Raw genomic sequence first — 24,480 nt, forward strand, 5'->3', positions numbered from 1 at the left:
TACATACATACATACATACATACGTACATACATTTATTTATTTGGCTTTTCTACACAGGGTTTCTCTGTGTGGCCTTGACTGTCCTGGAGGCGGAGGCGGAGGCAGGAGGAGCTCTGAGTTCGAGGCCAGCCTGGTCTACAAAGTGAGTTCCAGGACAGCCAAGGCTACACAGAGAAACCCTGTCTCAAGAAATAAAAAAAGGCCAGATGTGGTGGCGCACACCTTTAATCCCAAAACTTAAGAGGCAGAGACAGGTGGATTGCTGTGAGTTCAAGGACAGCCTGGTCTACAAAGTGAGTCCAGGACTTACTGGTCTTGAAACCTCCCCCCCGCAAAAAAAAAAGAAAGAAAGAAAGAAAGAGAAAGAAATAGGGCTGAGGAGATGGCTCAGTGGTTAAGAGCACTGGCTGCTCTTCCAGAGGTCTTGAGTTCAGTTCCCAGCAACCACATGGTGGGTCATACCTACCTATAATGAGATCTGGCGCCCTCTTCTGGCATGTAGGTGTATATGCAGATAAAGCATTCATATACATAAAATAATAAAAAAAAATTTCAAAACCTACCTTTTCATCTAATTGTCTGATTGGATTATTGGTTTGTCCTTCCTTCTTTCCTTCCTTTCTTCCTTTTTCCTTTGAGTCAGGGTTTCACTGTGTAGCCCTGACTGTTCTGGAACTCACTTTGTAGACTAGAGTATCCTCAAAACTCAAAGAAATCCTCCTCCCTCTGCCTCCCTGAGGGGGGCCTGGTTAAATAAGCCTAACCGACTCCATGACAGCCTTCGTTTCCTCACTGAGCCAACATAGGCCTAAGTTTCTGTTTCTCAAAAGTAGAGACTTCAGTTACAGGAAAAAAACCACAGAAAAGGGGCAACCAATCAGTTTGCCAAGACATCTGGCCAGGGAGATAGTTGCTCAACTGCTGGCTTAGCAAGCCCCTAACTCATAACTAACTCCTGACTTGGCACTGGCCAATCCCCGATGTTTCTGTACCCATGCTTCTAAAGATGACCTAACTGTATCTGGAATTTCCCTAACTGGCTTTCCGTAGAGCCTGCGAGCTCACCTTGGGGTCGCCATGCTGCCTGAGCGGTGATCCCTGCATGCTGGACTTCTGCAGAAATAAACACTCTTTGCTGCTTGCATTCTATCTGAGTCTGGGGTCTTTCCTTCATTGAGTTTTGGACCCTAACACCCATGTCTGGGATTAAAGTCATGTGCCACTATGCCTGGCTGGGTTTCCTTTTTGAGTTTGGTGATTGAATTTGTATTCAGAACCTGGCTCCGGTGACCAAGTGGATTACAGGGAAGGGAAGATGAGATTAGTAGCCGGAACCTGCAGGGAACAACTGTAGTGTTGTGTCCAGGTGGGAGGTGAGGGGGTGAAGGGTGCGGGCAGGGACATAGCTGATAGATAAATATTGAGAGAGATCAGCTCAGCAGGACTGGCTTTAGGCTGTATGGGTGCTGCTTCCTATCAGCTGGGGGAAGTTTGGGGGGAAGGTGAACTTATTAGCAGAGCTGTTGAGGGTTTATGGGTCTGGAAAGTGGGAACTGGAGTCTAGGGGAGAGGTGGAGGCTGATGATATTAATTTAGTGTCATGAGCCTCCAAAATGGCACTTGAAGCTGTAGGTTGTTGAGAGGAAATTTCCTTAGAATTAAGGAGGATGGTGGGGACGTCAAGGACAAGGGGTAATGATGCTGGCGTGATAGACCCTCCGGTTTTCCAGGCCAAAGCAGGAGGAGGGTCTATCCCCCAGCAATGGGCTGGGCAGATACATAGAAGGGTGAAGGTTGGCTTCCTGCCAGCAGGTAGCTGAGCCCCTGAGTACTTTATCAGGGACCCCAGTTTAGGGCTGAGTCTTAGAAACTTGCTGTGGTTGAGACTTGGGGAGGCCAAATCTCACTTTCCTCCTCTGGGGCTTTGTCACTAAGCCCTTCTTCAGACACCCAGATGGCGTCCTATACCTGCTCTGTGGTGTTCACCCAGTGTGGCTGGTATTGTCTATCAGCCTGGGAGCTTCTCGGGTGGAGTGATGGAGACTATTCTCTGTGGCCCCACCTAAAAATCCTAGCCACCAGGCATGCTCAGGAAATGCTTACCTACAGTGAAAAGAGTCATACATAGGCAGGTTCAGTGAGAGACCCTGCCTCAAGGGAATAAGGCGGAGAGCTGTAGGACAGTTGCTGTCCTCTTCTGCCCTCAGTGTGCAACTGCCACCTGTCCTGTGATTTCTACAGGTCCTTTAGTGATCTCACCTTGACGGCAAAGTTTTTTGTTTTTTTTTTGGTCAAGGGTTAGAGAGATAGCTCAGTAGGTGAAGTACCTGTTAGGCTGACAAACTGAGTCCGACTGCTAAGTGGAAGGAAAGCTGACCTACAAGCTGTGCTCTAGCTTTCACATGCTGTGAGGAAGGAGGAGGAGGAGGAGGAGGAGGAGGAGGAGGAGGAGGAGGAGGAGACTGAGAGGAGACTTACAGATAGTCTCAGACTTGAGGCAGGATCTCATCCCAGTTCGGCTCTCCACAATTTATATCCCACTGACCAAAAGTTTTACAAGTGGCTACTTTGTGCAAAGTAAAACAAAGTGGGTAGGATAAAGGCGAGTTGAAGGTAGCAAGTTCTGTCCCAAGCCAGAGCCTTTGCCTCACGTCTCTGGACTCTCAGGGGCATGGTCAGTTAACTCTCATTAGTCATCTCCTCCAAGGGCTGTTGCGTCGCTGTGTGGTCTACTCTAATTGTGAAGGTGATTTTTGTCGGGGAGAGGTATGTAGGCGTAATGTTATTGTGTACTGTGGAAAGATTCAGTAGCAAGTGTAATCTGTGTAGCCTTGGCTGTCCTGGACTTGCTTTGTAGACCAGCCTGGCCTCGAACTCACAGCAATCCACCTGCCTCTGCCTCCCAAGTGCTGGGATTAAAGGCGTGCACCACCATGTCCAATGGCAAGTGTACTCTTGCCTGACTTTAACCCATCTGTATCTGAGAGCTGCAGTGAGGCAATCCTTGTTCTGAGAATCTCCTGCCTCAGTGTTGTGTAAACATTGCTGTACAATTGTTCCCTGATATGTCAATAAAGAGGCTTGACAAGCCAATGACTGAGCTAGGGAACTTTGGTACAGAAAACCTAAGAAAGGGACCAGGCAGAGGGGCCACCGTGAGTTGTAGGGGCCCCTTAAGCTTCTGGGTGTGGCTTGCTCCTAGACTGTCAAGAGCCCCATCAAGTATCTGGTGGAAGCCTCCTTCTCAGGGGAGGGGAGGGGAGGGGAGGGGAGGGGAGGGGAGGGCAGAGGAGGGGAGAGGAGGTGCACCAGCCTCTGCCACTGCAGCTCTCAGATACAGATGGGTTAAGCCAGGCAAGAGTCCACTTGCCATTGGACATGGTGGCACACCTTTAATCCCAGCACTCGGGAGGCAGAGGCAGGCGGACTGCTGTTGAGTTTGAGGCCAGGTTGGTCTACAAAGCAAGTTCAGGACAGCTAAGGCTACACAGATTACACTTGCTACTGAATCTTTAGTGTGTGTGTGTGTGTGTGTGTGTGTGTGTGTGTGTGTGTGTGTGTGTGTGTGTATGCATGCTGGTGTGCAAAAATATACAGGTTAGGAGTCAACTTTGGATGTTTTTACTTAGGAGACATCTACCTTGGTTTTTGAGACAGGTTCTCTCTCACTTGGACCTGACTTGCTCATTAGGGTAGGGTGGCTGAAAAGCCAGTCCCAAGGATCTGCCTACCTCTGCCTCCCAGGACTGGGATACCACATACCACCAGGCATGGCTTTGGATGTGGGGTTGAACTCAGGTCAGAATGCTTGCATGGCAACAGGCAAACACTTTACCCACTGAGCCGTCTTCCGGGTCTTTTTGTTCCTCGACCTCATCATTGCTAAGTGGACTGTGTTCTTTTCTTTATAAAACTCTGGCATCCAGGGGCTGCAGAGATGATCCAGTGGTTAGAACACAAGCTGCTCTTCCAGAGGATGTGGGTTCAGTCTACCGGCTCACAATTGTTTCTATCTCCAGCTCCAGGGGATCTGAAGTCTCTGGCCTCTGAGGACACCGGCACTCATGTGTACATACCCAGATGCAAACATACACATACACACCTAAACATAATTTGAAATAATAATTCTTGGACAAAGAAAACATTTGAAGCATCCTGAGGGTAGAATGCCATAGCTCCTGTCCCCAGAAGGGAGTCCTTTTTATGCCAGCCAGCTCCTTCTGCCTAGCTGGGGGTTCACACCATTTTGTTTACAAAAGAAGCCAGAGTCAGCTCAGCATAAAGACGAAGACCTTAGGGAGTCAAGCCCCTGGGGAAGAATAACCCTTGTGCCCGAGGCGGTGTGTGGCAGAAAGAGGTCAGTGGGTTGGTATGCCCCTTTGCTCTACCCAGGATTCAGAACACAGCAAAGCTTTCCCCAGCTGGCACAGCTACTCTGGGATGCAGGGTGGTGGGCTAACAAGGCTTCTTGCCAAGGATGACCCAGCTGTGGGTCTAATATTGCCCAAAGGCCTTGAGAACAGGCAGCCAAGAGTCCCTCTGCTGTGGTTGAAGTGCCCAAGGGCACAGAGCCTGGATCCATTTGAGCTCTATGACCTTTCTGGTTTTCAGCTATGTGGGGGCTGACCAGCACAGGGGAAAGGCTGTTGGTATTGCAGATGCCTGTTGACAAAGGACAGAATGCAAGGGGATGGCTGGGACAGCAGAGCTGCCGTCCTGGCTGGTCTGAGGGAAAGCAGAAAGTGTCCATGTTTTTTGTTTGGTTGGTTTGGTTTTTGGAGACAGGGTTTTCTGTGTAGCCTTGGCTGTCCTAGACTCCTTCTGTAGACCAGGCTGGCCTGGAACTCACAGCGATCCGCCTGCCTCAGTCTCCCAAGTGCTGGGATTACAGGTGTGCGCTACTGTGCCTGGCTTTCAAGTGTTTCAGTTTTTTTTTTTTTTTTAATGTCTGAGGCAGACTGGCCTCTTCCTCTAGCCTGGCTGCTGCTCTTCAGGGCCCTGAGGCTTACATACTAACTCCAGTTTTAAATCTGAATAAACCACAGCCCCTGACTTTTCCATTAGTTCTGCCAAAATGAAACAGTCTCCAACGTAATTTGCAGATTTGCAGTCCTATTCAAGCCCAGAGGCATGGGCCTCTAGCTGAAGACCCTGAGGATCTGCTTGCTTTTCCACCACAAGAATTCCCACCCTGGGGGCTAGAGAGGTGGCTCAGCGGGTAAGAGCACTGTCTGCTCTTCCAAAGGTCCTGAGTTCAATTCCCAGCAACCACGTGGGGGCTCACAACCATCTATAACGTGATCTGATGTCCTCTTCTGGACTGCAGGGGTACATGCAGGTAGAACACTGTATACATAATAAGTAAATAAATGTTTAAACAAACAACAAAAAAAGAACTCTCACGCTGTGGGAGGTGTATTTTCTATAAAACCCAACCTGTGGACCAAGGCTCTTGACTCATCTAGCTTTTAACAGGAAGTGCCTTCCCCCAGGACTGGGGTGCTCTGAGCACTCCCCTCCTTTGCTACCAGGCCAGGAGGTAAGGTGAAAGTCCGTCACTCCCTCCTCAGGAGAGCCCCCGCTGAAGACTTCTGAAGAAACAGACAAAGGAAGCCCAACTGCCAAGAGAAGACTTTGCCTCGGGCAACTAAATTTATTAGCAAGAAAAATTTTTGTCAGCCCATACTGACCAACAAAATACATCGTTAATAAAGGATAACAAATCTGTCACTTAATTAATAAAACATCCTCAAGCAGTTACAACAAAAAATAAAGTTGGATTTTTGTTTAATTTAAAAGCCTCAAAAATAACAAGCAATATGTTTTTTTTTTTTAAAACATGTCGTAGACACAATCGTCTATTATACAATATACACTGTACACAAGAGAGCTTGGGCAGGTCGGGTGATGAGATGAGGGAGTGGAGAGGGTCAGAATGGAAGGTGTTCTCATGTGAGTCCAGATCTGAGTTGAAATGTTGTGTCACTTAGAAAAGAACTGTTAAAAGTGAGAGGGAGGGAAAAAAAAAAACCAAAAAATAAAAAAAATCCTCCTATGCTGAGCATTGCCCCCCAAAACCCTAAACTGAACGCAGGCGAGTGGGAGGCGACTAGCAAAGAAAAGGAAGAAGGGAGCAATTAAATAAAATATCTTTAAAGCACACACGTACACAGTGTTCATCATCTGAAGTTTGAGTGTAAGGCAACGTTCTCCGTAGAAAAGGGGCTGGGAGGAGTCCGCCGGCATCTGACCTTTCAAACAGGAAGTTGGAATGTCTGGAGGAGAGCCGTGGCAGGGCTGGGCAGTGGAGTGGAGGCAGCCTTTCAGCCCTCCACAGAGGCGGGGGTCAGTGGGAGGCTGGGTGCGGGGCCCAGGGGTGTCCCTAGTGGCCAGAAGGGGAGGTAATTGAGGGGGACAAGGAGGCACAGGTTGGGGGCATGGCACAATGGGACTCCGGCAGTGTCGGGGCAGGGGGTGGAGTGGGGATAAGGGGCTCACTTTGCTCCTCGACGGAGTGAAATGCATGTTTTTCCTTTGGAAATAAGGGTCCCCACGCGTCCTGGTTTAGAACGTCTCATTGGGCATGACCAGTGTCCACAGCCTGGGCAGGCCAGGAGCTCACGGTGAGAAGGGACGGGCCTTTGGAAGGAGGAGAGCACAGGAGTAGAGCCCCTCCCTGTGGGAACACAGCCACAGAACAGGAGTGGGGTGAGGGCAGTTGTGGGCTCCTGTCCACCATGGACCCAGGCCAATCAGATGGGGGGTTCCATCTTCAGGGCCTCCTGCCTCAGTTGGTCTTACAAGTTCTTTGTGACTAGGTGGGTCTTGTAATGCTTGGTGAGGTGGTCACTCCTCATGAAGCGCTTCTGACACTGGGCACATTCAAAGCGCTTGTCCCCTGGGAAGAAGAAATAGCGGTTACCAAAGAATCTGTGCATAGATGCTGCTACCACCCCAGAAAGCAGCAGCACGCACGAGGGCCTGGAAAAGCCTGGCCTTATCTCAATATCTGCCAGCACGGTCCCTTCCTGCCGTCTTAGGTGGCACCTTTGTCCCTTCTAGTCTACTTCCCTCCAGTCAGCTCCTTGTCCCTTGCCTTGGCTGCTTGTCCTTTAGCCCCTGTACATTTGCTCCAGTCTGGTTTTTTTGTTTTTGTTTTTTTTCAAGACAGAGTTTCTCCGTGTAGCCTTGGCTGTCCTGGACTCACTTTGTAGATCAGGCTGGCCTTGAACTCACACTTGCTCCATTCTGCACTGTGTCCCTTGGACTTTAAAGCTTGATCAACACCTTCCTTCTTGCAGGAAGACATTCTCAGCGCTGAGCATCCAAAGTCTGAACCAGTGACCCACCCCATGTCAGGGTCCTCTAGAAGAGCAGTCACTGCTCCAGCCCAGCTCAGTGCTTACTAAACAACAGCTCTGCAGAAATGACAAGAGGTCAAGGCTGTGTGATGCAACTCTCTGACTCTGGGAAGATCTCCGTGGCTGGCAAGAACTCCCTGGGTGGTCTGGACGCTGCAGCTCTGGGGCAGGCAGGGGCGTTGACGCACAGGACAGCAGGGCATGGGAGGCAACTGACCTGTGTGGGTTCGAGCATGTCGCTGGAGTTCATCGCTCCGTGTGAACCTCTTTCCACAGAAGAACCAGTTGCAGACAAAAGGTCGCTCGCCAGTGTGCAGGCGGACATGAGCCCGAAGCAAGGATGTCTTCCGGAAAGTCTTTCCGCAGTCCGGGATGTGGCACACGTGCTTCTTCTTGCCCTGCTCCCCAGACCTGAGGATGTTGGGTTGAGAGTGGGGAGAAGCCATGGGCGTCAAGTCAGAGAGCACAGGAAAGGCAGGAGGCAGGAACTGGGAGCTGCCCCTTGTCCCCAGAGTGACTTGTGGAGGGACGGCATATACCAGGCTGTGGGTTTGACCCTGGTTGGGACTAACCTCTTCTCCCCGTCCTTGCAGTTGGGACATGTGCAGGCCATCCGCCTCCGCTTCTCCCCCGGCTGGGCCTCTCCCGCCAGGGCCTGCTCCATCTGCAGCTGGATCTGGGTGGGGCTCAGCCCACTGATGGTCAGGTTGTTTCCAGAAACGTTCTGCACCGTCAGTTGCTGTTGTCCTGTGGGAGAGAAAAGGATACACTTCAGGAATGGAAGCCCAGGCTAGCCCTTCTCTCCCTCCTGGACAGGTTAAGGAAAAAATCATGGCTCAGCTCAGCATGGTGGTGCATGCCTTTAATCCCAGCACTCCGGAGGCAGGGGCAGGCAGATCGCTGTGAATTCGAGGCCAGCCTGGTCTACAAAGGGAGTCCAAGACAGCCAAGGCTACACAGAGAAACCCTGTCCCGAAAAACAAACAAAACAAAACAAAACAAAACTAAACAAAAAAAAGAGTCAAGGTGGCTATAATATGCTGGAGGACAGTGAGGGCTGGAGGCCTGCCAGAGATTCTAAACCTGCTAACAGGAAACCCTCCCAGGAATTTTTGTTCATGGGTTTTGGGGAAAATCACTCTAGGCTACCTTGTCCTCCCTCTTGGTGTCTCCTAAAAGTGGACAAACCAGATGCGCTAGGTAGCTTCAGCTCTCCCCCACTTCTCTTCTACATTTTATTTATGTACTTTATGTCTGCATGTATTTCTGTATACCAGAAGGGGGCACTGGATCCTATGGGGCTAGCTACAGACTGTAGTGAGCAGCCACGTGGGGGAGGGGAATTAACCCCTGGGCTCTGGAAGAGCAGCCAGTGCTCTTAACACTGAGCCATCTCTCAGTCCCTCTCTTATTCTTAAGGCTGCATTCGCAGCATGGACCATCATTAGCTCTTGTGGGGCACAGGCTGGTCCTGCTACCCAGACACCCTTCCTTGCCACCCAGTCTCACAGCAGCTTCCTCTCTCTCCTTCTCTCTCTTGGTTTTTCAAGACAGGGTTTCTCTGTGTGTAGCCTTTGCCGTCTTGGACTTGCCTTGTATTCCAGGCTGGCCTGGAACTCACAGAGATCTGCCTGCCTTCGCCTTCTGAGTGCTGGGATTAAAGGCGAGAGTGCCACCTCCACTTGGCAGCAGCCCTTCTCTTTACGAAGCCTTCCTTTGCTGGGCACGGTGGCACCCACCTTTAACCACAGCCCTTGGGAGGCAGAGGCCATTCTGTTCTACAGAGTTAGTTCCAGGACAGCTGGAGCTACACAGACAAACCTTGTCTTGGTAAAAAAAAAAAAGCCTTCCTTTATTTAGTATAACTCTTAGTCACCTGACCTGAGCAGGTGACCAGCCAAATGAATCCAAGTTTGTATATTGCTTGAACATAGCTATTTTCTCCCTCATTATTCAACATCTGCAGCTATCTTATGTGGACACATGACTACTGTAAGGACCAGGTGTGAAGGTATGTATGGGTGTGCCCTGAGGATGGAGGGGACCAGGCAAATGCTGGACAGCATCGTGGATGGACAGCATCTTCATGGCTGATACTGGAAATGCTGGGGCCTGGCTCAGGATGCCCATATGCTGAATCTGGAGCCCTGCTGCCAGCGCCCTGGCCTCAGGACTTTCCCTCACCGCCAGTGTTGGTGATGGTGACAGGCACACCCTGGACTTGGACGCCATTGATGTTGATAGTCTGCATGGCCTGGGCAGCGGCTGCCAGCTGTGCAGCATTCAGGCTGATGATGCTCCCAGCAGGTGCAATCTTTGGCAGGGGGCGCTCTTTTCGGAGAATTGCAGCTGAATGCTTTTTGCTGGTGCTACTCAGATGGGGAGCTCGAAGTGCAGGGCTGGTACAGGTGGTGGCTGAGGTGGTTGCAGCTGGTGCGGGGGGACTGTCCTGGACAAGGACTGTCTGTACCTCACCAGAAGGTGTACGGATATAAACCTGAGGGACCAAAGAGAAGAGAGTGTACTAAGAGAGGTGGCACCATAGCCTTCCTTGTCCAAGGAAGAACTGGGACACCTGTCATGGCATCCTCCTTCAATCAGCCCAAATACGCCCCTGCGCACTCCTTGTGCCTGACAGGGCCAATGGTGCCCTACACTAAAGTGGCATGAGCTGGTAACTGACCTACAATCAGACCTTTGATCTGCTTAGCATGGAAAAATATTAACTGCTAAATCTCAAAATTGGAAGATTAACAAAAAAGCACAACACCAGCATGGGCTACAAAGTGACACAGAAGTCAGCTTAACCTTCATAGCAAAACCATCTTTTTTAAACAGAGTGGGCGGAGAGATGGCTCAGTGGTTAAGAGCATCAGCTGCTCTCCCAGAGGTCCCAGATTTCCCAGCATCCATGTGGTGACTTATTATTATTCCTAATTCCACTTACAGGAGATCCGATTCCCTCTTCTGACCTCCTCAGGCACTAGGCTTGCACATAATATACATACATATACATGGGCAAAGCATTCATACACATAATAAAATAATAAATTTTAAAAAGTTTTAAGAGGAACACAGTATTTATCTCATCCCAAAATGCTGTCTCTCTTCAAAATACTAATGAAATATGAAGGAAGAAAAGTAATTTTTACCTCCTCTGTGTGTGTGCTATATGTGTGTTTATGTGTAAGTATGGGTGCACATGTGCTAGGCACACTTGTGGAAGTCACAGGACAACCTTGGGTGTGAGTCCTTGCCGTCTGCCTTGTGTGAGAGTGGGCCTCTCGTTCACTTCTGCCTACGCCATGCTGGCCGCTCTCAAAGCTTCTGGTGGGTCTCCTGTCTCTGCCTCTCATCTCTGTGTGAGCACTGCGATGACAGATGCAAGCTTCTGCAACCAGCTTGGGGATTCACACTCTCGTCCTCACACTTGCATGGCATGCGCTTTACCCACTGAGCCATCTCCCCAGCCACAAAAGGAGTTAACTGTTAAGGTGCAGAAACCGGTCAGGCATTGCCACGGTAACCGTCACCAGCAATGGGACAAATCAAACTGTCTTAGAACATGGTACACACCCACTGGGTGACAGTTCAGCATAAACACAGTCAAGGACACCCTACAACTGGCCTGTGACCTTTAAAAGCAGCAAAGTCATGAGAGTCAGGCTAAAAAGGAAGGTGGGCTGGGGATATAGTTCAGGGGTAGAGCACTTGCCTAGGACCCACAAAGCCCTGGGTCTAACTCCTGGCCCCATGGAGGTGGGATGCGAGGATGTCTTTCGGATAAAAAGAGACTAGAGAGATGTGACAAGTGAAATTAAGGTGGACAGTCCTTAGACCACATTGGAATTACCACCTGGAGCATGCAGCGAGACCAGCTTGGTGGCTATAGTATTTCAGGGAACGTGTTAGTGTTAAAGCTTTTGGCAGTGAGAGGAGAATCAGGTGGCAATTTATGCTTAAATGATCCAGGGAGAAAACAATTTTTTGAGAAAATAAAATCAGCTGTGATTTTAACTGGGGTTGTTTTTAATTCCTGGATTACCGAGACTGTTTTCAGCTAAATGACAACACATAACTGCCATCCTTAACAACACACAGACCTCACATCTCCTTCCCAGTTTCTAGGATGGATCCCGGTTAAAAATCTTGTCATTCTGTACTTGGTTCTTTCTTTCAGGAAGTAAACAGGTTGACTAACTGAAGAGAACCTAACCTGCCCACCTTCTCTTTTCTGCTAGTTTTTGATACCCTGAGTCAGGTGAGGGGACTCACCTCACCCTTGGTGGGTACTGAGCAGGTGTTAAGCACTGATGATGATGATGATGATGATGATGATGATGATGATGATACTGTCTATGTCTGTTAACTTGCATGTACCTGGTGCAGATGGAGGACAGAGGAGGACATCGGGTCCTCTGGGAGGAGTCACAGGTGGCAGTGAGCCAACACATGGGCACTTGGATCCTCCGGAAAAAGCAGCCAGTCCCTCATTCACTGACCCATCTCTCTAGCCCCATGTCGAACACGGCTTAAGTTGGCTAAGATCACGGGGCATGGAGACACTCGGTCACTCCTCCTGCCTTAGCCTCCTGAACGCTGTGATTACTGGCGGGCACCCCCACACCTGACTACACTTTTAAACTTGTATTTTGAGCACTCCTTCTATGCTCATTTCCCTGTAAGGAAGTAGAGACTGGGGAATGGGGCGTTTGACTCCCCATGGTGTTTGGGGTCTCCTTTGCTGCCCTGGGGCCTTGAGCAACATTAGGCTCCAAAAAAGGTTCTCTCAAATCATCCGCTCTTGCTTGTTTTTAGAGTGGGCTGAGCTGGTAACATAAAGAAACAAGCAGCAGCCAGGCGTGGTGGCGCACGCATTTAATCCCCGCACTTGGGAGGCAGAGGCAGGCGAATCTCTATGAGCAAGTTCCAGGACAACCAGGGCTACATAGAAAAACAACATCTAGGAAAAAAGGAGAGATGGAAGGAAGGAAGGAAGGAAGGAAGGAAGGAAGGAAGGAAGGAGGGAGGGAGGGAGCAGAAACTGCAAAGTGAAAGGAGGAGCTGAGCAGATGGCACGGTAGGCTACAAAAGCAGCAAGGTGGTCGGCCACCTTGGCAGCGAAGAAAGGCAGAGTTGAACAGCTGGCAGAATGGCCAGCTGACTCGACAGCAGCAGGAGCAAAAACAGCTGTGAGAAGGCCGGGCACGGTGGCGCACGCCTTTAATCCCAGCACTTGGGAGGCAGAGGCAGGCGGATCGCTGTGAGTTCAAGGCAAGCCTGATCTACAAAGCAAGTCCAGGACAGCCAAGGCTCCACAGAGAAACCCTGTCGCAAAAAACCAAAGGGGAAAAAAAAAAAAAAGAAATACAAATGTTTTCTCCCTTATGTGGAATCTAGACTAGAAGGGAAAACACACTCCTCCGCCCACATGTGCACACAGATGAATGAAGCCGACTAGAAACCATCTCTCGGGAGACGGGGTTAGGCAGAGACGGAAAGAACTGAGTACGGCAGCTCACACCTGTAATCCAAGAAAAAAGGAGCCAAGTGTGGTGGCGCACGCCTTTAATCCCAGCACTCGGGAGGCAGTGACAGGCGGATTTCTATGAGTTTGAGGCCAGCCTGGTCTACAAAGTGAGTTCTAGGACAGCCAGGGCTATTATACAGAGAAAACCTGTCTAAGAAAAAAGAAAGGACAAAAGAAAGAAAGAAAAAAGGAAAAGGAAAACAGCCTGGCTGTCCTACCTGTTATTTTTCTTGTCATTACCAACAGTCAACAGTTTTTCCTCCTGAATTGTTTTATTTTATACCAAATTCTATGGTCTGGCTTGAATTCTCATTCTTGCTGCTGTTACATGTAATCTTATGATAAAAATACTTCATTATGAAACTATACATATCTACCCAGTTGTGCCCCCAGAGCTACCCCATAAGGAAAGAGTGAAACAGACCAGATATCCCTGTTCCATCTGATTTCTGCAGATCAGGACTACTTGGCCCAAGACCAGAAGAAACCCCAGAGCAGAAGCCATTTCCTGCCCACCCCAAATGATGATGACTCCAACTTCCCCTCAGATTGGCAATGACCTGCCTCAGTTTCAAAGGCAAAGCAAAGGGTGAGCAGAGGAGAGGGAGGCGGGGCAGAGGGACTGTGCTACCTGGGTTGGTGTTGGATCAGTTGTCTGGATCTGAAAGTTCTGGGAAGGCTTCTGGGGAACCGTGGGGAGGGTGGCAGAGGCAGCCTGCACCACCCTCAGTGCCTGCTGGGGGATCTGCACCACTTGCTGCTGCTGCTGCTGCTCAGCCTTGGGTACCACCTGGACTTGCTGGACCACAGCTGGCTGGCCCCCACCAGGGCTCTGGACAATCAGCAGGTTGTTTCCTGCCTGGATGATGTTGTCTGCCGTGGTCTCTATCAGCACCGTCTCCACCTGCTCAGTGACAGCCACCGATGGCTGTGAGACAGGAAGGCTCTTCTTCCTGGATTTTTTGTTAGTCTTAGACAGTGGAGTGGGAGGGCTCTCGGTGAGGAGCTGAGCGGGAGTCCCAACATCGCTGGTGTTCACCAGGTTGTTGAGCGGCAAGGTGAGCGTCATGTTGCCGCTGCCACCTGTCAGCTTCACCACGTTGGCCCCGCTCTGCACAGGGGTGCTAGTCATGTTGAACTTCTGGAGAGGCGCTGGCTTGATGGGGACAGGCTTGTTGCCGGAGGGTGATGGGGTGATGATGGCTTGGTTGGTGCCTGGGATGATCTGGATCTGGCTGGTTAGATTGGGCTGCACCTGGATGCTCTGCGAACTGCTCCCTTGCATCTGAGGGACCTGGTACTGGATACTTGCATTTGACCGGCTCCCTTTGTTGATCACGGTGGGGTTCTGGATGGCGAACACCAACTGCCCTCCTACATAGGAGGTGCTCAGCTGGGACCCCTGAATCTGAAGTATATTTCCTTTAGATGACAAGATGCCAAAGCTATTCTTGCCAGGACTGATGGGGAGAGGGGCGGGTTTGATAGGGACCAGTTTCCGTGGGGTGGGTTGCGGGGGAGCAGGAGGTGTCACTGCAGCTTCAACAGCTGGGGGGCCAATTTTGCTACACGTCGCAGCAAGCAGAGCCAAGGGAGACGGCTGGGAGTCCTGCAAAAACCAGCAGAGGAAAGGAGTGAGACGGCCGACTGGCTAGACAGCCTCTGCTCTCAGCGGCTCCCTGCGAACACTTCCCCACCCTTCTGGTAGGCGATCACCAGCACACACACTCTGCAGTGGTACCTGCTGGCTTCTCCATGACGTCAACAGGGAAGGCCTCTCAGGGAGAGGCGCCCCCCACCCCAAGCAGCCTTGGGTGCAGCAGACCAACTGCATGAGCTGTCCCCCACTGGCCTGGCTCGTGTCAGCAGGGGACAATGACACACCCGAATCTCCAATGGAATTCTATGAACTTACCACAGAGGGAGAAAGGAGAAGTGATGGGGAGGGAAGGTGACATGAACACTCACCCAAGTGTCTTCTAGAGTTTGGCAGGTGCCACTTCCTGACTAGAGAGGGCTACAATAAAAGGGCCTGTTCTCCCTAGGGCAGTAGGTTCTGACGAAATACTACCGAGTTTCTGTGTTTGTTCTGGGGTGTGTGTTGTATATGTGTACACATGTTCGTGTGAAGGGGTGTGTGGGAACATTTGAGTCTGTGTATGCGGAAGCCAAAGGTTAATGCTAAATTCTTACTCTGTTTCCCTCTACCTTGTTTTTTAAGTTATTACTTATTTTATGTACTCGGGTGTTTTGCCTACATGTATGTCTGTGTGTCACTCAAGTCCCCAATGCTTTCAGAGGCCAGAGAGGGTGTCAGATCTGGAGCTAGAGTATGGAGGGTTGTGAGCTGCCATATGGGACATAATCCAGGCAGAGTCCTCTGTAGGAGCAGGCAGCGCTCTTAACCGCGGAGCATCTCTCTAGCCCCTTTACCATCATCTCAGAGTCAGGGCTCTCACTGCATCTGCAGCTCACAGGCTGGGCAGGACTAGTGTGCCAGTGAAGCCCAGCGGATTCTTCTGCCTCTGCCTGTCCAGCGCTAGCATTACAGACATGCACTACCACGCCCAGCCTCTTACACGGGGCTGGGAATTGATCTCAGGTTTGCGTGTGTGGGCAGCGAGGACTTTACTAACAGCCATGGCCTCAGCCCCAGGAACGCCAGGGTTAATACTGCTCTTTCTGCCTAACCCAACTTTGACATCTGAGGCAAGTGGCTATGTCTTAGTTCAGAAACGGAGGATAAGTGAACCTCCCTGGGTGTTTGCAGTGAGAGGGGACTGGTTCTGAGTGGGGTAGAAAATCCACTTCAGCAATCCACCCTGGCCCTGTTCCCTGCCCTCAGAGCCCTCTGTGCACTTGCCTGGGTAGTGGCGGCGGCAGGCTGCAGGTAGTCACTGGGACTGACAGCAGCGGTGGCAGCCATGCTCGTCTGTGGATCTACTGGGAGAAAGATGGAGCAAATATAAGATACCTGAAGAGAACCTAAGGCCCCCCTCGCCTCAGCTTTTCTTTTTGCCTCTGTTGCTGCTTCTCTAAAACGTTAACAGTTTTTCCTGCGTGGCCTTAGCATCGCAGGCCCATGCTTGTCAGGGTGATCCTCTCCTTTGCTCACACTTATCTACTCAGGCCAGGCCTGCCTTCACCATTGTCCCCACAGCCACAGGCCGAACTGGGAGAAGTCAGTTGCCCCGGGACCCGCTGAGGTGGGTCTGCAGCGCCCCCTGGTGGATATTGGTGCTCCCTGAATCTCTCCATTAGGGGCAGGGGAGCTGTAGCTAGATGCAAACCAGTCAGTCTGGGAGTGAAGAAAGGCTAGGCCAGCATTCCTGAGCAAGAGGACATACTTGTCTTATTCTAAAGGCTGGATGCTCAGCCTTCACAGAGACACAAGAGCCCCCAGGAACCAGTAGATGGCATTTGGTAAGTCCTCCAAGTCAGTGCTTCTCAACCTGTGGGTCGCGACCCATGTGGCAAACCTCTCTGCAAAAGTATTTCCATTATGATTCCTAACAGTTGCAAAATTAGCTATGAAGTAGCAGCGAAAATAATTTTATGGTTTGGGGTTTCCACATTAGTAAGGTTGAGAACCACTACTTTAAGGGGATTTGCATCTTTATTCAGGACAGCTGATGTGACCCCGTAGGTCACAGGCCAGGCAGAGCTAACAACTACCTACATGTAAGAAGAATGAACATTGCGTACGTTCTATTTTGGAGTATGTCGGGTTATATCTGACAAAATTTTTCTCATTTTCTCACAATTAGGTAGTTGGCCTCCATATCCACAGGTTCTGTAGCCACGGGATCAACCAACCATGCATCAAAAACTGTTGCTACTCATAATCTGGTGAGTGTGTAACTTATGTGTAGTCTGCACATTAAACCCAAGTCTTGAACATCTATGGACTCTGGTGTCTCCAGGAGCTCCTGGGACCAATCCCCAGTGCGTGCTAAGGGACTTCTATACCCTCTCCTGATTTTTACGTTGAGGTTTGCACTGTAGCCCAGGTTGGCCTGGAACGCCTTTCTCAGCCTTCTCAAGGGCTGAGATTGCAGGTGTGCATCCCAGGCCCAACTTCCAATAAGGGAGGGATTAATAAAGGAAGCCTCTACCTTGCACTTAAGTTTGATAAACAAGGCTGAAGGCTGGAGAGATGGCTCAGTGGCTAAGAGCACTGGCTATTGCTATTCCTCCAGAAGACCCATGTTCAGTTGCCAGCACCTACATGGTGGCTCACAACCATCTGTAACTCCTCTTCTGGCCTTCAGTGTGCGCTGCACACACTTACACGGTGTAAAACACACATGCAGGGAAAACACCCGTACACATTAAATTTGAAATAAAAGTAAATAAGAGGCTGTGTGTGGTGGCACATGTGATCTCAGCACCTGAGAGTGTGAAGCCAGCCTGGTTTACATAGTGAGTTCCAGGCTATGCAGGACTACATACTGAGACTATTTAAGAAAGAAAGAAAGAAAGAAAGAAAGAAAGAAAGAAAGAAAGAAAGAAAGGGAAGTCCCAAGAACTTGGGGTGAAATATTCTGCTATCTAGAGTTCACAAATCGCTAAGGCAAAGTGCCCTGGGCAGCCAGGCTTGTAGCACAGACATTTGGAAAGCAAATTCCCGGAAACAGATGCAGAAGGCTGTTTGGAAGACTCCAGGGACAAAGGCTCAGGAACTGAGCATGTCAGGAATCTTGTGAGGACAGAGGTCAGGGAGAAAACACAACCGTTCATGTTTTTTCAGGCTTCTGAAAGATAAAGGGTAAAGAGAAAGAAACAGGCTGGCTGGTCAGGAGGCAACGCAGCGCAGCCTTCAGCGGTCACCAGGCCCCAAGTCCATGAGAATGCTGCAGAGCAAGGGTGACAGTGCAGACGCGGACAGCTCTGCACAAAGAGGACACACAGATCGTAGGACATAACACACAGGGAACCCTGCAAAATCAGTGCAGTTACTGAAGGAGCAGCCACTGATGAAAGCGAGCAACCTCAGAAAGCAGCCCCGTGTGCACAGCTCGGCTGTTCTTGAAGGTTCCAGGTGGACCCGTCAGTAAAAAGCATGCACAGTGCATTTGGTTTCAACTGACAATGAAATGCTTGTAATATTTTTGTGAACAGGAAGAGGAAATGATAGTAAGAGTTTAGGGGTTTAGGGTTAGTGAGTGTGAGCCATGCTGTGGCCAGCTCAACTGGGGCTCAGGACTCGGGCCAGGCACCCCAGGTCTTCTTACTGACAGGTCTTCCTTACAGGAATTGCTTTTTACTTTATTTACTGAGTCTCAGGCTAGTGTGGCCTCTGCCTCCCAGTGTTGGAATTTAAGGCATGTACCACCATGCCTGGCTAACAAGAACTACTTTTGGGGGGATGGGGGTGGGGGTGGGGTTCAAGACAGGGTCTCTTTGTGTGCCCCTGGCTGTCCTGGACTCACTTTGTAGAGCAGGCTGGCCTTGAATTCACAGAGATCCGCCTGCCTCTGCCTCCCACCACAAAAACTAATTTTTTTTAATGTTATGCAGAGTTTATTAGGGAAGAGGGTATGAGAGAGAGAGAGAGAGAGAGAGAGAGAGAGAGAGAGACTAAGACTCAAAACTATTTTTTAAAAAAACCTAAAAATTCAATTATAGGACAAGAAAAATAGCATCCCTCATGTAGTATTCTACACACTGGGCTATGTCTGGAGTCTGGGGCCTGTTTAAGGGGCATGTCCAATGAGAGACTTTCAAGGTTCTGACAAGGGTACTTATTCTGTAAGTAAAGGGGCAGAACCAAGCCACCTGTGTGGATGCTCAGGCAGCCAGATTTTAAAATTTGTTTAATTCAAAGACACCTCTGGAAGACAGAACCAGCTGCCTCTGGGGGCTGTGCTTTTCTTTCTCTGAAATTGTTTAACCAGAGGCAAGATGTAAATTCTGTTGGAGATGGGATAGAGAGGTCGGGTGAATAGCTGAACCAAATTTTCTTTCAAATGTTCTCCCTTCTGAGGTACAAATGGGAGAGCCCCTGTCTAGCATGTGCAGGGTCCTAGGTTACATGCCAAGCCCCATAAAACAGAACAAAAACTCAAAATTGTTTCAGACCATGTGATGCTGATAAGAACACAGGGTGAGTTAGTTGCTGGCAGGGCCAGGAAGGCAGGCAGCTGCCCTGCTAGGAGGCTCTCAAGGGTTCAAGTTCACAAAAGTTAACAGAACTTGGTGAACATCCTTCCTGTGTTATGAAACGCAGGGCCACTCAGCAGAGCAGAGTGCAAAGGAAGTGAAATGCAGAAAGACCAGCACTTCTTCTGCAGTCACTAACCCTGGAAACAGCCTGTTTGGAGACCTGGTTGGGCTGCTGGACCGCTCCAGTTAGAGCAAAGGTTCTCAACCTGTGGGTCACGCCCCCTTTGGGAGGGTGTCAGGCGGCCCATTCACAGAGGTTGCATAGCAGAAGTTTTGTATACCAGATATTTACAGTATGATTCACAACAGTATCGAAATGATAGTTATGGAGTAGCAACGAAATAATTTTATGGCTCTTCTCTTCTGGAAAGAGGAGGAGAAGGGAAAAGAGAAGCATTTCCAGTGGGTGTGTGGAAAGGACAGAGGTTAAGGAGAGTCAGATACACAACCGTAGTTGTCAGAGCAGCCTCTTTTCACTGGGAACCTTGTGTTTAGACTCCGATGTGGATCTGCGTCATGCTAACCTTCTCCTCCACACTGGTCAAACACTGAATGGGGTGGAGAGCCGCAGAGGGCTCTTAGACATAATTCTGTAATTGCTTTAAACCGCTACACTAAGCTACACCTTCTTTTTGTACTGGGGGCTGAATAATAAACGCTCTTCCACTGAGCTATCCATTTTAGCACGACCACTGGCCTGTAACAGCAGCTCATATCTGGTCACCGAAACCTTACAATTTAGCAATATGGATAAGGACTACTGCTTTTGTTTGTTTGTTTTGTTTTTGTTTTTTGAGACAGGGTTTCTCTGTGTAGCCTTGGCTGGCTGTCCTGGACTCACAGAGATCTACCTGCCTCTGTGCCTCCCCAGTGCTTGGACTAAAGGCGTGTGTCACCATGCCTGGCGGGGACCAATTCTTTCCACTATGTGGGTTCCGGGGATTGAACCCTGGTTATCAGGCTTAGCAGCAATCACGTTACCCACTGAGCCATATCACACCCTTACTGAATATTCTTGAAAGAAAAAGGCGCATGTCTCTCAGCGGTAACTTCCCTAAGTCTCTAGGCTGAAGTCTGGCAGTGATGCAAGCAACAATGCCCAGTGCATCTCACTTAGCCCTAAGGAAAAGTCTTGAGGGAGGAAGACTGAGGGACAGGAGAGAACCCAAGATGACAGAGAAGCACCTAACTCCCAGCCTGTCCAGCCTCCACCTCGTCCCTCCAGCGCAGCCTTCTTCTCCCGCCTACTTGGCAGAACGCACTGCCGTCCCTCCACACCACCATCACACTCTGGGGCAGCTTCCGCCAGGTCACCACAGACCGCCCCGTGGCTCCCTCCCCCTCCAAATTCCTGTGGGCTCTTCTGCCTTTGCCACCAGTTAGTTACTGACATTGTTCAACGAGTGTCTTTTCTTCTCACCCAAGATCCCTCTCCTTGGAGGCCGTGTCCATTCACGCGGCTTCGACAGCTTCCACAGGCTCTCTCCCAGGTCTGTGTGCAGCCGGTGACCCTTCACTGGGTCAGCTAGACACTCCCAACCCTGAGCATTCCCTCCTGACTTGTTCCTTCTTTCCCCTCCCCAGCCTCCAGCCTCCGCGGCCCTCCCTTTGGATCCCAGGAGCTTATCTCTGCAGCCCTTCCTTTGCTTAGGGCTCTTCTGTCTTTTCTAGCTAATGCTTACACCTTTAGGGCAGTTTCCATTTTCTTCCCTGGCCACTGACCGCCATTTTGTAACAGGTATTTCGTGTCCTTGGAGGTCCTTTTTCCAACTAAGATGAAGTCAGGCCCTCTGCCAGCACGCAGCACCCACTCCAGTGAGCGCGGGCCCATGGCATGGGAGTAAGGATCTGCTCGTTGGAGTAAGCTGTGCTCATCTTCACTGAACTGCTGATACGAGATTGGGGTGGGGGGAGGTGGGGGTGTTCTGGTACACAGGCAGCTGCAGCTCTGGGGCATCTTGGGAATGGAGCCTCCAGTCACAGCAGAGCCCGGAGCGTCGCCTTCCTGGTGGATAAGTAGGTGCTCCCCGTTCTTCTCCGGGGACAAGTCTCCCTGCTTTCTACCCACTACTCCCATGACATAGTCGTTGCTCAATCACCCTCAGCCAGGTAGAACTCCCCCAACCCGCAGCCTCCAGGGCAGCTTCCAGCCCCTGGCCGGCTCCTTTTATCCAGCTAGTTCACTTTTGGAAGACTATCTTTGTAAAGCCAGAATCCATCCAGCCATTCCCTGCACAGCACCCCGCCCAGAAGCTCTTCTGATAAGCTTAGAAGGCAGCACCCAGCCTCCTCCCTGCCCCTCCCCCTTTCTTTCTCTTCCTGGGAGCCTCAAGTTGGAGCAGTCCCTTTGGCCATTTATAATCTCTAGAGGCTGTTTCTCACTTACTCTCTAGAAGGAGATGACCTTGCTGGGTGCCAGCGCACACTCCGTAGCACCCTTGGCAACGCTTGGCAACAGGGTAGGGAGCGTAGCTCTATCCTGGGGCAGGGGATGTCTTTCTCTGGCAGACTGGGTTGGGAGCTCATGATATAAGAGGAAGGACCCTCGAGCCCTGGTTATCGGGCTGTCCCTGGATGGACCAGGGCTCAAAGTCCACACCTGGACCCTAGGCTACTGGGCTTTTTTTTTTTTTTAACCTTCCCAGCAGCTATGGCTTCCTTGGCCCTCCACTATGGTATTTCCACAGCAGGAATTTCACTCTGCACAAACAGTCCTTCTGGTGGCTATTTTGGTCAGCCTGGCTGGGCCGGAAGCCAGCAAAGCAGTTTCTAAGGCCAGGCTTTCCCAGTTGCCTAGCCTGGAAGAATTCAGAGCTGGTGAGGGAAAAGCAAACCATGGCTGGTTTTGAAGAACAAAATTGGACCTCCAGGGAAACTGGCTAATCAGCCTGGGTGGAGGGTGAAGGGAGCCAGCTAGGCTATGACAGACTCCAGACTCCCTAGACAACTGAACGCCCTGCAATCACACACAGGAAGATGACCTGTACGCCTTTCATTGCAGAACTCTGGGCAGAGGCCGCTAAAGCCACGGGCCAAGAGGAGAGGACAGATAAGCCTCTCCACCAGACCCCCAGCTCTGCTGTGACCCTGACCTGTACACACTTTATCAAGAAATTACGCTTCCTTTCTGAGCTGTGACTCCAAACCTCTCCTCTCAAGTGATCTCCTCAGCCACTATGCACAGGCCGCACCTTACTCCTACGGTTCAGCTGAACATGTTTTAACATTTTAATCATCTTTTATTTGTATGTTGTGTGCAAGTTTGTGTATTGCTGCTATATACATGCCATGGCCAACATGCGGTCAGAGGACAACTTGTGGGACTTGGTTCTCACCACCATGTGGGTCCCAGGATTAAACTCTGGTTGTTAGATGCAGCCGGCATGTGGGCACTGGGCTAAGCTGCAAGCCTCCAACTTAACTTTTCCTCTGTTTGTTTGTTTGTTTCTCTGTGTAGCCGTGGCTGTCCTGGACTCACTTTGTAGACCAGGCTGGCCTCGAACTCACAGTGATCCGCCTGCCTCTGCCTCCCGAGTGCTGGGATTAAAGGCGTGCACCACCACCGCCCAGTCCAACTTAACTTTTCAATGTTACAGTACATGAAAGCATACTCAATTATATTTTCTACTTTTAGCACAGTGTCCAATAAGTTACACGTTATACATTTCATTATAAAATACTTTGTGGGAGTTCAAGGACAGCCTACTCTACAAAGTGAGTCGAGAAGAGCCAAGGCTACACAGAGAAACCCTGCCCCAAAAGAAATGAAAAAACAAAATAAAATACTTTGGGGTAAATGAGTCTGTCCAATTTCAGCAAACCTAAGTGGTTTTTGTGACAGGGTCTCATGTAGTTCAGTCTGGACTCAAAGTCACTACGAAGCTAAGGATGACCTTGAACTCCTGATCCTGCCGCCTCCACCTCTGGAGTGCTGTGAACACATACGAGCATCACTTCACCTGGTTTCAAACCCAGGGCTTCAAGCATTCTGCCAATGGAGCTGCACGCCCCCCTTCTGTAATAGCTGCATGTTTGACTGCCAATCTTCTTAACTCACTATAAATTTATCTAATAGCCTTATCCTAAGCCAAGGGGGTCTGACCTTGCTGTTCCTAATTACTCCTGACAGTCATTCTGGAACTTGGCGCCGCCCGGTTACACCACTCCATCCACGCCACCAGAAGCATTAACGCGACCAGACCTCACGCTGCTAAGTCCCGTTTCTAGCTCTAACTTCAAAACACATCCTGAGCATGAGGCTTTCACTGCCTGCTGTCATCACCTAATTCCATGCTGTGCCTTGACACTGAGAAGGCCACTGTGCTGTCCTTCTAACCTTCCCCTGCCAGTCTAGTCTCAACACATCCAACATAAACCAAGCCACATCACTATTCTGGTCAGACGCCCTCAAGAGCATCCCATCAGAGAGCCAAAGCTAAACCAAGCACGATGGCGCACGCCTGTAATCCCAGCACTCGGGAGGCAGAGGCGGGCAGATCTCTGTGAGTTCGAGGCCAACCTGTTGTACAGAGTGAGTTCCAGGACAGCCAGGGCTACACAGAGAAACCCCGTCTCGAAAAACCAGAACCAGCCGGGCGGTGGTGGTGCACGCCTTTAATCCCAGCACTCGGGAGGCAGAGGCAGGTGGATCGCTGTGAGTTCGAGGACAGCCTGGTCTACAAAGGGAGTCAGGACAGCCAAGGCTACACAGAGAAACCCTGTCTCAAAAAACAAACAACAACAACAACAACAACAACAAAAACAAAATTAGAGAGAGAGAGAGAGGGAGAGGGAGAGGGAGAGGGAGAGGGAGAGGGAGAGGGAGAGAGAGAGAGAGAGAGAGAGAGAGAGAGAGAGAGAGAGAGAAGAAAAAGCAGAGAGCTAAAGCTCTAGCCATCACACACAGGCCTGTGTGCTGTGTGACCTGACTTCCTGGCCTCCCTCCCTCCCTGCTTTTAGCCATGCTGTACGATCCTCCCAAAGCCAAGTCCTCAGCTTGCTCCCATGCCTGCTTGTGCTCCCCCTCTCACTCTAGACAGAACTGGCTCAGCCCCCTTCACTCTTTTGGGGGGGTTTCATGACATCCACCAAGACTGCCCTGAGCACCTGTGTAAACTGCCTCTCCCACACACTTTCCCTACCCTCCCATTCTATTTTTATCCTTAGTGTTTATCACTTTCCAACAAGTACTTATTAGTTACTTAATTACTGTCTCATTAAGAATGCAAATTTCCTAAAGGCAAGGGTTTCTCTTTATTCACTAATGTACCTTTTGAACCTAGCACACAGTTGGAGCTTTATATATTTGTTTAATAAAGTCATGAATAAACAGCGCCTGGTGGCACACACCTTTAATCCCAGCACTCGGGAGGCAGAGGCAGGTGGATCTCTGTGAGTTCAAGGCCAGCCTGGTCTACAAAGTC

At 50.3% G+C, this 24,480-nt stretch overlaps 1 protein-coding gene across 5 annotated transcripts in view; it reads right to left on the bottom strand.

Moving 5' to 3' along the window:
- Window positions 1-5,620: 5,620 nt before the first annotated feature.
- The window catches only part of SP2 (Sp2 transcription factor), a 28,082-nt gene continuing 9,222 nt past the window's right edge, over window positions 5,621-24,480 (bottom strand). For 2 of the 5 annotated variants that reach the window (XM_084749331.1, XM_084749329.1), the window contains 6 exons: window positions 15,756-15,835; window positions 13,524-14,501; window positions 9,547-9,859; window positions 7,935-8,109; window positions 7,580-7,773; window positions 5,621-6,899 (listed from right to left, as the gene is read on the bottom strand). In XM_084749331.1, coding sequence (XP_084605457.1) covers window positions 6,799-6,899; window positions 7,580-7,773; window positions 7,935-8,109; window positions 9,547-9,859; window positions 13,524-14,501; window positions 15,756-15,818 — 1,824 coding nt within the window. In that variant the 5' untranslated portion in view covers window positions 15,819-15,835 and the 3' untranslated portion in view covers window positions 5,621-6,798. Of the gene's footprint in view, window positions 6,900-7,579; window positions 7,774-7,934; window positions 8,110-9,546; window positions 9,860-13,523; window positions 14,502-15,755; window positions 15,836-20,477; window positions 20,587-24,480 lie in introns of those variants that run through there. The other 3 variants (XM_084749333.1, XM_084749332.1, XM_084749330.1) reach the window with 3 other exon arrangements.

This window comes from Acomys minous (genome assembly GCF_964271855.1).
Source record: "Acomys minous genome assembly, chromosome: 12".
NCBI classification, from domain to species: Eukaryota; Metazoa; Chordata; class Mammalia; order Rodentia; family Muridae; genus Acomys; species Acomys minous.